Genomic DNA, 17,006 nt, shown 5'->3' with positions numbered 1-17,006 from the left:
GTTAGTGCGAAGCGTCCCCTGGGATCACGTGAAACGTAGAAATGCTGAGGCTGTAAAACTGTACTTTACCTTCAAATACATTTTTTTTTAAATCACACTTTGTAAATAAACTATAAATGACATTAAATAACTATTTTAAACAAAAATTTAAATTTTTGAAAAAAATAATTTTATAAAGAAACGGGGCTAAAAATAAACTTACCTTGCTTTAAAGTATTTAAAAGTAAAAAACCTGTGGAAAAAATGTTTTAATTTTAAATAATTGACCACTTACCTTTGAAAATGAAGTCCTTACGGCTGCTTTTTACATTTCTAAAATGTACAGACTTACCCGCACGTTAAAACCTGGAAAAAAAAGGAAGTTCAACGCGCACGCGCAGACTCCCGCGCGCACGTGTTCGACCTCTGAACCCCTTGGTTCAGAGGATCGGAAGTGCCGGTTTCCCGCGCATGCGTAGTGCATGCAAGATTCCGGCACTTCCATCGGGTCCACGCGTGAGTACTCGGTCCGTACTCACGCGTTGGGACCCGAATTTCTGGGCCATTGTCATGGGCTCTTTTACGTCCACCAGAGAGGGCAGACGGGGCCTCGGTTTAACGTTTCATCCGAAAGACAGCACCTCCGACAGTGCAGCACTCCCTCAGCACTGCACTGGACTGTCGGCCTAGATTTTTGTGCTCAAGTCTCTGGAGTGGGACTTGATCCCACGACCTTCTGGCTCAGAGTGCTACCCACTGAGCCACGGCTGACACTTACAATCTTCGTTTGCTTTCTCTGCGTGTGCTGTTCTTTGTCTTTATGTTGGGACATGCTCTTGCTTGCAACCTCTTGTGCTGCTTTCGCCCTCCCGATAGGCCACATCGCTACCTTTCCCCTGTTTTCTCGGTTTCGTGCAATTACTGATCGCTTCCTTCTCTCCTCCCCTTTCTTTCCAACAACCCAAGAAACATCACAGGGTAGTTCCTGTGTTTGGTTTTGTTGGAAGGCAGGCAACATCATGGATTTGTAATTATTGAACCATCAACCCGTGATATTTTTTAGGGAAGTAACATTTTGCTTTGAGTGATGTAGGAAAACCATATTAAAAATCGTTGACAATATTTTGAGTGCCCCTATTTTTATAATACCGGGGAATGGAACTTTTCCCATTTTAGGCACACTGAGGCAAGTAAAGCGAGATTACAAAAACTAGGCTTGTATTCCCTGGAATATAGAAGGGTAAGGGATTAAGAAGGTTTAAGGATTTTGAAAGGAATTGATAGGGTGGATAAAGAGAAACTTTTTCCACTGTTGGGCAAGGTGACATCACGTTAAAATCAGAGCCAGGCCATTCAGGAGAGAAGTTAGGAAATACTTCTTCACACAAAGGGTGGTAGAAGTGTGGAACTCTCCCACAAGAAGCAGTAGATGCTCGCGCAATTAATATTAAATATGAGATTGCTAGATTTTTGCTAGCCAAGGGTATTAAGAGATATGGAGCCAAAGTGGGTGGATGGAGTTAGGATACAGATCAACCATGATCTCAATGAATGGCGGAACAGGTTTGAGGGGCTGAATGGCCAGCTCCTGTTCCGAAGTTCCTAAAGCCTGGCACAGAGTGGAACTGCTTCTACTCTGCCCCAATAATGTGCATCAGCCCCAACCTCACGAGTCCCAAACCCACGACCTCTTCCACCTAGAAGGACAAAGGGCAGCAGGTGCATGGGAACACAACCACCTCCAAGTTCCCCTCCAAGTCACACACCATCCTGACTTGGAAATATATCGGCCGTTCCTTCATCGGCGCTGGGTCAAAATCCTGGAACTCCCGACCTAACAGCACTGTGGGAGCACCTTCACCACACGGACTGCAGCAGTTCAAGAAGGCGGCTCACCACCACCTTCTCGAGGGCAATTAGGGATGGGCAATAAATGCGACGCCCACATCCCAGGAACTAATAAAAAAAAGAATATTCCCAACTGCACCTGCGAGATTTTTTGTTCCATTTCCCACACTAGAATCCTGTGGTTTCTCAGAGTGAGACGGCCAACCAGTGCCAAATTAGGGTTAGATTTGTGCCCACATTAGGTTGACCCACACCCACAAGCAACTGGCTTGAGATTGTCCAAACTCATTTCACACTGGACCCTCAGAGCCAACTGACAAGGAAGGCTTTCATTCCACTGTGCCTGGACGGTACTGAGCCAAGGTCCCAGAGGGGAACAGCCAATGTTCCGGTCTGCTGTATTACCCAGATCCCCTATCAAAAGCCAAATTAACTACACTTTTCCTTTTTTTTTCCTTTTCTTTTTCCGCGCAACCTTCCCTATAATCTTGTCAGGCTCATCAAAAGATTTCGATCTCGGTAGCCAATGAAAATCAGTTCGCTTGCAGAGTCTGTCCTATCCCAGCCATATTCAGATATGGATCACCAACCCTCTGTGAGACACGAAGATCCCAGTGTGGCTCAAGTCCCCCTACTTTTAAACTGACCCTCTCCAATTCCATACCATACGCCTCAGCGCTGCACTGGGAGTGTCAGCCTAGATTTTTGTGCTCGAGTCTCTGGAGTGGGGACTGTGAACCCACAACCTGCTGACTCAGATTCGAGGGTGCTACCAACTGAGGCACGGCTGACACTACAGTTATGCGGGCAAGTTAGTGGGTTCTAGTAACCACCGTTTAAACCAGATGGAATCTGGAACAGTACCCATGGATTGGAGGGTAGCTAATGTTACCCCACTATTCAAAAAAGGTGGTAGAGAGAAAACGGGGAATTACAGACTGGTAAGCCTGACATCGGTAGTGGGGAAAATGCTAGAGTCCATTATAAAAGATGTAATAGCAGAGCACTTGGAAAACAGTGACAGGGTCGGACAAAGTCAGCATGGATTTACAAAAGGTAAATCGTGCTTGACTAATCTACTGGAATTTTTTGAGGATGTAACTAGTAAAATAGATAAAGGAGAACCAGTGGATGTGGTGTATTTGGACTTTCAGAAGGCTTTCGATAAGGTCACGCGTAAGAGATTAGCGTGTAAAGTTAAGGCACATGGGATTGGGGGCAAGGTATTGACTTGGATAGAGAACTGGTTGGCAGACAGAAAGCAAAGAGTTGGAATAAACGGGTCTTTTTCCAAGTGGCAGGCAGTGACTAGTGGGGTACTGCAGGGATCGGTCCTTGGACCCCAGCTATTCACAATATATATTAATGATCTAGACAAGGGAACTAGATGTAATATCTCCAAATTTGCAGACGACACAAAGCTGGGTGGGCGAGTGTGCTGTGAGGAGGATGCCGAGAAACTACAGGATGATTTGGACAGGTTGAATGATTGGGCAGAAGCATGGCAGATGCAATATAACGTGGATAAATGTGAGGTTATCCACTTTGGTGTCAAAAACAGGAAGGCAGATTATTATCTGAATGGCAATAGATTGGGAGAAGGGGAAGTGCAACGAAACCTGGGTGTCCTTGTGCACCAAGCGCTGAAGGTAAGCATGCAGGTGCAGCAGGCGGTTAAGAAGGCAAATGGTATGTTGGCCTTCGTAGCGAGAGGGTTTGAGTACAGGAACAAGGATGTCTTGCTGCAGTTGTACATGTGGTGAGACCACATCTTGAGTATTGTGTGCAGTTTTGGCCGCCTTATCTGAGGAAAGATGTTCTTGCCATGGAAGAAGTTCAGCGAAGATTCACCAGGCTGATACCTGGGATGGCAGGAATGTCGTATGAGGAGAGATTGGGACGATTGGGCTTGTACTCGCTGGAGTTTAGAAGAATGAGAGGGGATCTCATTGAAACTTATAAAATTCTGACAGGACTGGACAGACTAGATGCAGGAAGGATGTTACCGATGGTCGGGAGTCCAGAACCAGGGGTCACAGTCTAAGGGTAAGGGGTAGGCCATTTAGGACAGAAATGAGGAGGAATTTCTTCACCCAGAGAGTGGTGAACTTGTGGAATTCTCTACCACAGAAGGCAGTAGAGGCCAGTTCATTAAATATATTCAAGAAGGAGTTGGATATATTTCTTAAGGCTAAAGGGATCAAGGGGTATGGGGAGAAAGCAGGTACTGAATTTGGATGATCAGCCATGATCGCATTGAATGGCGGAGCAGGCTCGAGGGGCCGAATGGCCTACTCCTGCTCCTATCTTCTATGTTTCTAAGTTGAATTCATGCACTACCCCTGCACAGCCCATGTGGCGAGTGAGGTTACTTTCCTTGCCCTTTGCCAACCTGTGCCACAAAGGATTTCGACCTGAAACGTTGACTCTATTTCTCTCTTCATGGATGTTGCCTGGCCTGCTGTGTTTTTCCAGCATTTTCTGTTGTTATTCCTGAATTCTCTGAGCTTAGTTAACAATGAAGTATGTCCTTTACTTATCTGGATTTCTCAGTAGTTTGGCTAGGAGACTCTTGAGCATTGTGATGAGTTTGCAGGTGTACCCGATACATGTCCAAACACTCCTCCCACTCTTCAAAATAAACGTTAAGAGGAAAAACCATAGACAATATTGGCCTTTAGCTGCTGACTCAGTTTCACCGACAAAATGAGGGAATTCTAAAGGCAGACCTTGACCGAGTAGCTTTACAAAAGAAACGCCAATAAATTAATAAACGGTCTCTAAATTACTGATCTACTAACCAGATTAGCACAGCTCGCCGCAGTTCATTTACAGAACCATGCACAATGAGCCCTAGCAGCTCTGAGAGACAAAAGGGGGTTGGAGCAACGGTACTTTTAAAAAAAAATATTGATTCATAGGATGTGGCAAGGCCAGCATTTATTGCCCGTCCCTAATTGCCCTCGAGTCCATGAGGTGAGTGGCTTGCTAGGCCATTTCAGAGGGGCAGATAAGAGTCAACTGCATTGCTGTGGGTCTGGAGTCACATATAGGCCAGACCGGGTAAGGGTGGCAGATTTCCTTCCCTAAAGGACATTAGTGAACCAGATGGGTTTTTACAACAGTCCGGTAGTTTCATGGTCACCATTACTGATACTAGCTTTTTATTCCAGATTTATTTAATTAACTGAATTTTTAATTCCACAGCTGCCGTGGTGGGATTTGAACTCATGTACTACCAGATCATTAGTCCAGGCCTGCTAGGTTACGAGTAACCAGTAACATAAACACTATGCTGCCGTTCCCATAGTAGCAGCTTCAACTGATTCTCTCGAGATTCAAACACTAAGGAATAAAGAATTCCTAGCAACAGGCCCAAATAAACCTATTCTTAGCAACAGGCCCAAATAAATCTATTCTTAGCAACAGGCCCAAATAAACCAGCCCTTGTTTGATTGATCTCAACCCCACCTAACCACATTCTCACTACACAATCCCTGCTCCCAGAGGCAGGGGTGGAAGGAGGTTACACTCATAGCGATCCCAAGTTAGAGACAGGGCTCCAACACTGAAGTCCCGATCTTCTGGGGACACAGGACTGTCCAATTATCCCGCAAAACAACAACAACAACAACTTGTATTTATGTAGCGCCTTTAACGTAGCATAGCGTCCCAAGGCGCTTAACAAGAGCAATGCCAATAAAAACAATTTTGACACCGAGCCGCAGAAGGAGATATCAGGACAGGTGGTCAAAAGCTTGGTCAGAGAGGTAGTTATTAAGGAGCATCTTAAAGGAGGAGAGAGAGGTAGCGAGGTGGAGAGGTTTAGGGAGGGTGACGTAAGAAAACTACTAGGCACTTGGTCTAAGCGTTAAACAAAGCTTTAATCAACTGTTTTACAACATGGAGGTCTAGTTGTGTCCTTCACTAGTTCCTGTTAAGAAAGTCCTGCGCAAGCTGGGCCCGTGCCCGAGTATTTATACTCTCCCTGGACAGCGCCACCCGTAGGCCGCTCAATATTATTTCATAAGTCTTTCTTTCGTGAATGACTGATTCATGTCAGAGGGAATTCCAGAGCTTATGGTCTTGGCAGCTGAAGGCACGGCCACTAATGGTGGAGCGATTAAAATCAGGGATGCGCAAGAGGCCAGAATTGGAGGAGCGCCGAGATCCCGAATGCTCGTCCCTCAGTCCCTCAATCAGTTCTCTCCAGAACTGCATCTAGGTAGCTCTTAAACATACTTGTACTGGCAAAAGTAGTATAACTACACGCATCAGAACTCAGTTGAGTAACTCAGTTGAAAGGTGTCCGCCGTGGCTCAGTGGGCAGCACTCTCGCCGCCGAGTCATGGAGGTTGTGGGTTCAAGTCCCACTCCAGAGACTCACGCACAACTGACACTCGAGTGCAGTGCTGAGGGAGCGCTGCACTGTCGGAGGTGCCGTCTTTCGGATGAGACGTTAAACCGAGGCCCTATCTGCCCTCTCAGATGGACGTACAAGATCCCATGGTCACTATTTCGAAGAAGAGCAGGGGAAACGGGGATCCTGCCTAAAGGGTACACTCACCCTTACCCTCACTGATGAAACACTAGACCCAGTTAGATTAAACAAAACCAGTTTACTGCAGAATGGAGCAAGTTATTTTGATTCTGCTCCTGCAGTAACATAGAAGCATAGAAAGTTACAGCACAGAAGGAGGCCATTCGGCCCGTCGTGCCTGTGCCGGCTCTGTGAAAGAGCAGTCATGCTCAGTCCCACATCCCCGCCTTTTCTCCGTAACCCGGTAGGTTCCTCATCCTCAAGAACCCGTCCAACTCCCTTTTGAAATCATTGATGGAATCGGCTTCCACCGGCATTTCAGGTCGAGCGTTCCAGATCCCGACAACTCTCTGCGTGAAAACATTCTCCCCATCTCCCCTCGAGATCTTTCGCCAATGCTTTTAAAGTAGATACCAATGAGAGTCTCTGTCTACCTGCATGTCCCTAGCGTGTGTGCTTCTCATTCTCTCCAATCTCTGCAGCTCCGCGGTTGCATCGTCTAGGCTCTCAGTCCTCTTCTTATGTTCCATTTCAAAACGGCGTTTGCTACCCTACAAAAGAAAGAGAACCATTTGCAATTTTTGTTTACTGAATCGTTTCAGGTTTTTTTTTGATATTCTCGAGCTTAGGGTTTCTCCCGTAAGTGGACCCTGCATCCCTTACGATCTGGAGTTTGCCTTTAGTACCCAAAAACTTGCCATATGACAGCATGAGCCAGGGGGTTCAAACAACAAAACCCCCTGGTTAGAAGAGCTGGATGTTATACATATATGCTTTGCCAATCTTCTGACAGGCTGTCTGATGAACACTTTAATGAGGTGAGGTTTATTTTACAAGCAACATGTGAATGAGCCAAGAAACATTTTTAGTAAATGTAACTTAAATCCTTATAACAAGAAAATAGCAAAGTATGTCACAATGTCCCTATTAGCAGCCATTCTCTGACTAGAGAGTTCTTTGAAATTGGGTTGGCCCTGAACTTAAAGATAGTGCCATCCCTTTTTTTATTCATTCACGAGATGTGGGCGTCGCTGGCAAGGCCAGCCTTTATTGCCCATCCCAAATTGCCCTCGAGAAGGTGGTGGTGAGCCGCCTTCTTGAACCGCTGCAGTCCGTGTGGTGAAGGTGCTCCCACAGTGCTGTTCGGGAGGGAGTTCCAGGATTTTGAACCAGCGACGATGAAGGAACGGCCGATATATTTCCAAGTCAGGATGGTGTGTGACTTGGAGGGGAACTTGGAGGTGGTGGTGTTCCTATGCGCCTGCTGCCCTTGTCCTTCTAGGTGGAAGAGGTCACGGGTTTGGGAGCTCAAGCTAGAGTGTCTCAGACTGTGTACTTCTTTGTTCCTTTCTTACCAAGACAGGAAGCCAACACTTTAACCTTTGACCCTCAGGGATTGGCCAGTTGAGCAGACAATAAAACTGGATGCCGAGGAGTGGATAACATCCAAACAGCCCCACACTGAGCAAGCATGAAAGTAACCCCTCCGAACAAACCAATTGTGTGAATGCATACTGAAAGTATCAGAATGTGTTAACGATTCATCGACTGTCCCAACCTGTAAAGATACAGGAAACTCTCCTTTAAACGGCACCTAAATATCCGGAATTCTCTATTAACCGGCAAAATTCTCATTCCAAAAACAACTCCTCAATAACCGGCAATGTTGCCGAGTCCGAGCCTCCCGCGGTGGCCGAGTTAGTCAGTGGGGGTAGTTCTCCAAACTGGCACTACTCGGCTTCTTGGCGCTGTCGGAAGTCGGAACACCTCAATAACAGGAGTCTGACTCTCCCGCGCTGCCGGTAGTCTCTTCCGATCCGCCATTTTACAGGGGTACTGTGCGTCTCCCACGCTGCTGGTAGTCATTGCATTGCATTACCCTCAACTGGCAGTACTGTACTTAATCAAGCATCTTCCACCATCCATTTAACACAACATTCTGTAGGTGAGTACCCAATTACTGTATATGGCACATTTCTTGATTTTTAAAAATATTTCATTGTTAAAAATAACCTCGGTAGATAACCCTCTCCGTCATCTGGGATTTTTGATCAACCGGCAACACGCCGGTCCTGTCGGTGCCGGATACCAAAGAGTTTCCTGTAACAACTTTAAAGGCCGGCTCATTACCTTTCAAGAACATAAGAAATAGGAGCAGGATTAGGCCATACGGCCCCTCGAGCCTGCTCCGCCATTCAATAAGATCATGGCTGATCATCGACCTCAATTCCACTTTCCTGCCCAATCTCCATATCCCTCGATTCCCCTAGAGTCCAAAAATCTATCTATCTCAACCTTGAATATACTCAAAGGGCAGGATTTTCATTGGGCCGTGGAAGCGGGATTGGAGGCGTGTGGGGGGTTAAAATCTCGAAATCGGGGGGGCACGAACCCATCCCGCCCCCAACCCGCCTCCATGCCCGTTTCCCAGGAGGCGGGTACCCGACCTGTGCTGGGAGCCACCTCCCCGAGGCGGGAAGCGGATTAGTGCCAATTAACTGCCTGTTAACAGGTAGTTAACAGGCAGTTTTTAGCCTAATCCCTATTTTTATTCCTGAAGTGTGGGCTTCCCGACGGCTCCAAACCACGCCAAGTTAGCGAGGCGGACCGTCGGGCTGAAGGGCTTGGAGGGTTCGAGATGTCTGGTGTTCAGGTGAGTGATGGGTGCATGAGTGCAGAGGTAAGTGTGTTTGGTGTGTGTAAAGTGTTTAAAGAAGTTTCACTTACATTACTTACCTTTACAGCCTCCCTTCCTTCAGGTCTCGGGAGTCCCTCATCTCACCGGCACAGAAAGCAGAATGGCCGCGAGCTGTCAAAAGTTGCAGCATTCAGCTTTCTGTTCTGGAGAGATCTCTAAATCAGCCTGAGAGGAAGGAATTAACTTCGTGTACAGATTGTCAGTGTTTGACAGCTTCAAAGAGCTGTGAAACGCTGATATTTCATCTGTCAAAAGCTCTTGACAGATGAAATGTCAATCTGTGACGTCACCTGTTGCCTGCTAAGCCCGCTGGGCGGGCTTAACAAGGTCAATCAAGTGAAAATCGAGTGGGTTGGCCACAACTCGATGGAGGCGGGACTACAACCCCAAAAGTTGCAGTCCCGCCTCCTACACACCTCCAGTATCAAAATCCAGCCCTTTGTGTTCTCCTCACAGCTTACTGTCCCACCTAGCTTTGTATCATCAGCAAACTTGGATATATTACACTCGGTCCCTTCATCTAGGTCATTAATATAAATTGTAAATAGCTGAGGCCACAACATTGATCCTTGCGGCACCCCACTAGTTACAGCCTGCCAACCTGAAAAAGACCCGTTTATCCCTTCTCGCTGTAGAACGAGCTCATGAAGACACCCAGCCTTTGAGAATTAAATCTGAGAAACCTGAATCTTAATATCAAAACCACATATTAACTTAAAGAAAAAATTCCTTTCTAGGTTAAATAGCCAAAATTCCCGAAACACGACGGTCCTTTTTTGCCTCAGTTTTTTGAGGTTCAGAGTGAAATTAGCAAGCATCCCGCAGTCATACACTGGCACATAAGAACATAAGAAATAGGAGCAGGAGTCGGCCATTTGGCCCCTCGAGCTTGTTCCGCCATTCAATAAGATCGTGGCTGATCATCGACCTCATCTCCACTTTCCTGCACTATCCCCATATCCCTTGATTCCCTTAGTGCCCAAAAATCTATCGATCTCTGTCTTGAATATACTCAACGACTGAGCCTCCACAGCCCTCTGGGGTAGAGAATTCCAGAGGTTCACAACCCTCTGAGTGAAGAAATTTCTCCTCCTCTCAGTCCTAAATGGCCTGACCTCTCTTGGCACCACTATGGATACATGGGAAGAATTTTGAAGCCAATTAATAAAGGAAGCCCATCATCGTTTACTCACAGTTATGTAATCTATGTCCAACTCCATATTATGGCCCATTTCCCATAGGAGCTCGTCGTTGAATCTCCGAAACTGCAAAAATAAACACCAATTACTGGAACAACTGGGCCAGTTGTCAAGCCGGCAAACATCTGGCAGGGTTGGAGCATTTTACCACTTTTCAGAAACTGGAAGGCTCACTAATGCTCCAAAATATGGCGTTCCGTAAGTAAATTCATGGAATTGAATGAAACTTTCATTTTACATATGATTAATACCCTGTTGTGCTGTTGTTAAGAAACCTAAGCGAAGGCCCAGGGCGCATAGCACAGGATATCACTCAGATTGAAGGAGTTGGCGGAAAGCTGGGTGGGAAAGTAAGCTTTGAGGAGGACGCAAAGAGGCTTCAAAGGGATGTGGGCCGATTAAATGACTGGGCAAGAAGGTGGCAGATGGAGAAATGTCAGATGTGAAATTTGGTAGCAAGAATGGAAATGCAGAATATTTTTTAAAAGCTGAGAGATTAGTAAATGTTGGTGTTCAGACGGATCTGGGGGTCCTTGTACATGAATCAGAAAGTTTAACATGCAGGCACAGCAAGCAATTAGGAAAGCAAATGGTTTGTTATCCTTTATTGCAAGGAGGTTGGAGTATACGAATAAGGAAGTCTTGCTGCAATTATATAGGGCCACACCCGGTCTCCTTATTTAAGGAAGGATATACTTGCATTGGAGGCAGTTCAGAGAAGGTTCATGAGGTTGATTCCTGGGATGAAGGGGTTGTCTTATGAAGAAAGGTTGAGCAGGTTGGGCCTATACTCATTGGAGTTTAGAAGAATGAGAGGGGATCTTATTGAAACATATAAGATTCTGAAGGGGCTTGTCAGGGTAGATGCAGAGAGGATGCTTCCTCTCGTGGGGGAATCTAGAACTAGGGGGCATAATTTCAGAATAAGGGGGCACCCTTTTAAATCGGAAATGAGGAGGAATTTCCTCTCTCAGAGGGTCGTGAATCTTTGGAATTCTCTACCCCAGAGAGCTGTGGAGGCTGGGTCATTGAATATATTTAAGGTGGAGATAGACAGATTTTTGAATGATAAGGGAGTCAAGGGTTATGGGAAGCGGGCAGGGAAGTGGAGTTGAGGCCAAGATCAGATCAGCCATGATCTTATTGAATGGCGGAGCAGGCTCGAGGGGCCGAATGGCCTACTCCTGCTCCTACGTCTTATGTTCTTATGTACTGTGTACAGTTTTGCTCTCCTTACCTAAGGAAGGATACACTTGCCTTAGAGGGAGTGCAAGGAAGGTTCACTTGATTAATTTCTACATTGTGCAGTACTGAGGGAATGCTGCACTGTTGGAGGTGCCGTCGTTCAGATGAGACATTAAACCATGAGACGTAAAAGATCCCATGGCACTATTTCGGAGAAGAGTAGAGGAGTTATCTCCGGTTTACTAGCCAATATTTATCCATCAACTAACATCACTTATCTAAAACCAATTATCTGGTCATTATCACATTGCTGTTTGTGGGAGCTTGCTGTGCGCAAATTGGCTATCGCGTTTCCTACATTACAACAGAGACTACACTTCAAAAGTACTTCATTGGCTGTAAAGCGCTTTGGGATGTCCTGAGATGGTGAAAGGCGCTATAGAAATGTATAAATTCTATGATTCTGTGACTATGTCCAGGGCATTTGCCAATCTCCAAGAATGCTAATCAATCACGGATGGTAGCCAATCGATATGATCTGGAATTTTGGCCCAGTCAAAAGAGGAAGTACTTACAATTACTTCCAGGTCGTTGCTGAGCTGCCTCTGTGTGTCCGTCATCTGCAACAGGACCTGACCTGTACAACAGGAGAACAAATGGGAAAATCAATTCAAAGACGAACCAGTGTAGAGGTTCAGAATACTAACTATTTACCTTTAGGAAGCCAGCTAACGAATCTAAACTAAATGACAACATCACAGGATAAATACAAATGAAGAAGGCCTTTCAGCCCATCTTAGCTCATAGTCAAGGGAAACAACACACTGTCGTCCTTCCATTGAGGCATCGACGGGATCCTCAATGAATCTAAGGTGTTCACCTCCATTATCCTGCCAGGAAGACCATTCCAAATGTTGATCACTGTGTGTCATATCACTACACTCCTTAAAACCTACCTCTTTGAACAAACTATTGGGCACTTGCTCCTCATGTCTCCTTATAATAATAATAATAATAATTCAACTTTATTGTCATTGTACAATGCACAATGAAATGTGATCTTGCAAGCTCCCATGAGTCCAGTACAAATAACATTAACATTAAACGTAAATAGCACCATCCTGGGAGAAGCAAAGCCGCTGCGTCTGTGCGCGCCGCCATTCCATTTCCACCATTCCGACAATGTGGCTCGGTGTCAAAGTTTGTTTGATAACGCTCCCGTGAAGCACCTTGGGATGTTTTTACTACATTAAAGGCGCTACATAAATGCAAATTGTTGTTTGTTGGGTGAAGATATTCTTCCCGACATCAGTTCTAAATTGACCTTTCACCAGTTTAGCTTGCTCTAGTCGTTGGCCCAGAAATTCGGGTCTCCACGGGTGAGTACGCACGGGGTACTCACCCGTAGGCCCAATGGAAGGGCCTGCTTTTAACAAGGTAAGTGGTGAATTAGTTAAAATTAAAACATTTTTTCCACAGGTTTATTATTTTTAAATACTTTAAAAAAAGGTAAGTTTATTTTTAGCCCCATTAGAAAATGTAATTAATTTTTTCAAAAATTTAAATTATTGTTTAAAATAGTTATTTCGTGTAATTTATAGTTTATTTTAAAAATGTGATTTAAAAAAAAATTATTTGAGGTTTTAGTGATGTTTTGGGGCTTATAGTATTTATAGGTTTGACAGCCCTTCCTGTCAAACTTATGAATGAAGCATTCCCTGCTACCTATTGGCTCTCCATGGCCCACGTGATCCCAGGGGACGCATCGAACTAACTCCGCCCCTGGGATACGCAAGCACTGCGCGCCAGCAGCTGGAGCAGGCCCAGGATCGCAATTCCACGCGGGCTCACAGCTCAATGGCCGGCGCGCTAGGTAAGTGCAGGTCGGGGGCTTGCACCCGCGGGAAGCCCCCGACCCGAATTTCTGGGTCAACAACTCAACCTACTCCAGACTTACCCTACCTCTATCATTTAACGTCTTATATATGCAAGGTTCCCTCCTTTCAAAGCGAAAGAACCCTAGGGGGAGACATTGGGTAGCTTTGCGCCTCCCGTTATCGCCTCCCGCGCCCAGAGATCGTGACATCATCGCCCCGGTAGCGCCCCGGACCCGAACTTCGGTTCCGCCCCGGACCCGAACTTCGGCTCTGCCCCCTGCAGCAGCGCCAGGCGAAAAACACCGACAACTGCAGGAGGCGTTGATCGGGAGGCCGGGCGCTTCAGGGGCGATGATTAAAGGCGAGGTGGCCGAGTAATAAAAAAATCTGAAATGCTGTTCCTGTTTTTTTTTTCATTTGTCTTCGCCAGCGATCGATCAGCCCGGCACTCTTGCTGCAGTACATTGGGCTGATCGGGCCGCATCGTGGCTGCCGTCGGGGACCAGGTAAGTTTTTTCCTTGCAGAGCCTGCAGTGATGGCCCTTCCCTTTAAGGGAGGGAAGGAGCCTTCCAACGCGGCAGCCATTGTGCAGCGCTGCTCACCTACCGCCCCGCCTGCTGCCTGGTGTGCTCCAGGAAGCACTTGATTTAGCGCTCCACTTCCTTCCTGGAGTGCAAAACCCAGAATTTTTTCAAAGTTGAAAGACATTATCGCCTGGCGCTAATTTTTTCAACTTTTAAAAGTTGGCACCCCAAACGGGGCTATAATGAATTTCTCCCCCCTAGTTTCTCCAGTCTATTTTCACAGCTCAATCTCTGGCGATGGGGGTCAGCGTCACGGCCTTTGACCCCACGACCTCTCTGGTCCGAATGCTTTGCTCGGTGATGAAACTGGACATATAACACTCGAGATAGTTTGACTAGTCCACTGTACAGTTTGAACATGGCGACCCTCCAGTTTATACTCTGCTAATTTAGCAGTGCAGTTCAGCGTTCTATTCCCTCAATTTAACACTGCACCATCGAATCATAGGATGGTTACAGCACGGAAGAAGGCCATTCGGCCCGTCGAGCCCGTGCAGGCTCTCTGCAAGAGCACTTCAGCTATTCCCACTCCCCCGCCCTTTCCCCGTAGCCCTGCAAATTTTTTTCCTTCAGGTACTTATCCAATTCCCTTTTGAAAGCCATGATTGAATCTGCCTCCACCACCCTTTCATTGCATTCCAGATCCTACCCATTCGCTGTGTAAAAAAGTTTTTCCTCATGTCGCCTTTGGTTCTTTAGCCAATCTCCTAAAATCTGTCCTCTGGTTCTCAACCCTTCTGACAATAGGAACAGTTTCTCTCTATCTACTCCGTCTAGACCCCTCATGATTTTGAACACCTCTATCAAATCTCCTCTCAACCTTCTCTGCTCTAAGGAGAACAACCTCAGCTTCCCCATTCTATCCATGTAACTGAAGTCCCACATCCCTGGAATCATTCTCATAAATCTTTTCTGCACCCTCTCTAAGGCCTTCACATCCTTCCTAAAGTGCGGTGCCCAGAATTGGATACTCCAGTTGAGGCCGAACCAGCATTTTATAAAGGTTCATCATAACATCCTTGCTTTTGTACTCTATGCTTCTATTTATGAAGCCCAGGATCCCGTATTCTTTTTTTAACCGCTTTCTCAACCTGCCCTGCCACCTTCAACGATTTGTGCACACATACCCCCAGGTCGCTCTGTGTTCATGCACCCCCTTTAGGATTGTACCCTTTAGTTTATATTGCCTCTCCTCATTCTTCCTACCAAAATGTATCACTTCGCACTTTTCTGCATTGAATTTCATCTGACACGTGTCCGCCCATTCCACCAGCCTGTCGATGTCCTCTTGAAGTCTATCACTCTCCTCCTCACTGTTCACTACACTTCCAAGTTTTGTGTCATCTGCAAATTTTGAAATTGTGCCCTGTACACCCAAGTCCAAGTCATTAATATATATCAAGAAAAGCAGTGGTCCTAGTACCAACCCCTGGGGAACACCACTCCTCCAGTCTGAAAAACAACCGTTCACCACTACTCTGTGATCTGTCGCTTAGCCAATTTTGTATCCATGCTGTCACTGTCCCTTTTATTCCATGGGCTTCAACTTTGCTGGTAAGCCTATTATGTGGCACTTTATCAAATGCCTTTTGGAAGTCCATATACACCACGTCAACCGCATTGCCCTCATCAACCCTCTCTGCTACCCCATCAAAAAACTCGATTTACCTTTAAAAAATCCCTGCTGGCTTTCCTTAATTAATCCACACTTGTCCAAGTGACTGTTAACTTTGTCCCTGATTATCATTTCCAAAAGCTTCCCCACTACCGAAGTTAAATTGACTGGCCTGCAGTTGCTGGGTTTATCCTTACAACCTTTTTTGAACAAGGGTGTAACATTTGCAATTCTCCAGTCCTCTGGCACCACCCCCGTATCTAAGGAGGATTGGAAGATTATGGGCTCGAATTTCCCAGAGCCGTGGAGGCAGGAATGGAGGCGTGTGGGGTGTTAAAATTGCAGAATCGAGGGACACGAACCCTTCCCACCCCCAACCCGCCTCCATGCCTGTTTCCCAGGAGGTGGGTACCTGACCTGTGCTGGGAGCCACCTCCCCGAGGCGGGAAGGGGATTAGTGCCAATTAACTGCTTGTTAACAGGTAGTTACCAGACAGTTTTTGGCCTAATCCCTATTTTTATTGTTGAAGTGTGGGCTGCCCGACGGCTCCAAACCACGCCAAGTTAGTGAGGCGGACCGTCGGGCTTGGAGGGTTCGAGATGTCTGGTGTTCAGGTGAGTGATGGGTGCATGAGTGCAGAGGTAAGTGTGTTTGGTGTGTGTAAAGTGTTTAAAGAAGTTTTACTTACCTTTACTTACTAATGCAGGCTTCCTTCCTTCAGGTCTCGGGAGTCCCTCATCTCACCGGCACAGAAAGCAGAATGGCCACGAGCTGTCAAAAGTTCAGCTTTCTGTTCTGGAGAGATTTCTAACTGAGTCTGTGGAGAAGGACTCAAGCTTCACAGAGCTGTCAAACGCTGATATTTCATCTGTCAAAAGCTCTTGACAGATGAAATGTCAATCCCTGACGTCACCTGTAACCGGGTGTCCCTTAATTGGCCTGCTAAGCCCGCTGGGCGGGCTCAACAAGGTCAATCAAGGGAAAATCGCGTGGGTTGGCCACAAATCGATGGAGGCGGGACTACAACCCAAAAAGTGGGAGTCCCGCCTCCATCACGTCCCCATTGACAAAATCCAGCCCTATGGGTCTATGGATCACCACAATAATCTGACGTGTTAAGCTCCCACCCCGAGATTCATTTCATCCCACCTTCAGCTGGCCCTGCACCTTCCAGTGTGTTCATGCCACCCGCTCTTTCGTTCAATGTGCCGTCGTCTTACGTTCATCTGTATTAGATTTCATCTTCCACTGCTTTACAGATTTTATCCAACTCCCTGGCTGCTTCCTCGTGGCTTGCCTCCTCTCCTCTTCCCCAAGTGTAGTGTCATCTGCAAATGGAGCGAATGAAGCTCGTCTGGACGTGACACCGTGGGGGCCAAGGCAGATCTCAGATGGTGCACACGGTCCCTCCTTCAGTCTGCCCGCAGTCCCAACCTATCACATCAGGGCAACCTACATCATTTGCCTATAAATCTTAGC

The 17,006-nt window shown here is 46.5% G+C and overlaps 1 protein-coding gene across 1 annotated transcript in view; it reads right to left on the bottom strand.

Moving 5' to 3' along the window:
* Nucleotides 1-17,006, bottom strand: part of LOC147099474 (BAR/IMD domain-containing adapter protein 2-like 2) — a 110,046-nt gene that overhangs the window by 48,652 nt on the left and 44,388 nt on the right. The window contains exons 4-6 of the mRNA XM_085969650.1: nt 12,025-12,086; nt 10,259-10,330; nt 6,802-6,918 (exon numbers count right to left, since the gene is read on the bottom strand). Of these exons, the coding sequence (XP_085825776.1) occupies nt 6,802-6,918; nt 10,259-10,330; nt 12,025-12,086 (251 nt within the window). The remainder of the gene's footprint in view (nt 1-6,801; nt 6,919-10,258; nt 10,331-12,024; nt 12,087-17,006) is intronic.

Source organism: Somniosus microcephalus, chromosome 28 (genome assembly GCF_052327205.1).
Source record: "Somniosus microcephalus isolate GS21.2 chromosome 28, FLI_Smic_1.0, whole genome shotgun sequence".
Lineage (NCBI taxonomy): Eukaryota > Metazoa > Chordata > Chondrichthyes > Squaliformes > Somniosidae > Somniosus > Somniosus microcephalus.
The sequence above is the reverse complement of the archived record's forward strand: the minus strand, read 5'-3'. Positions and strand labels throughout refer to the sequence as shown.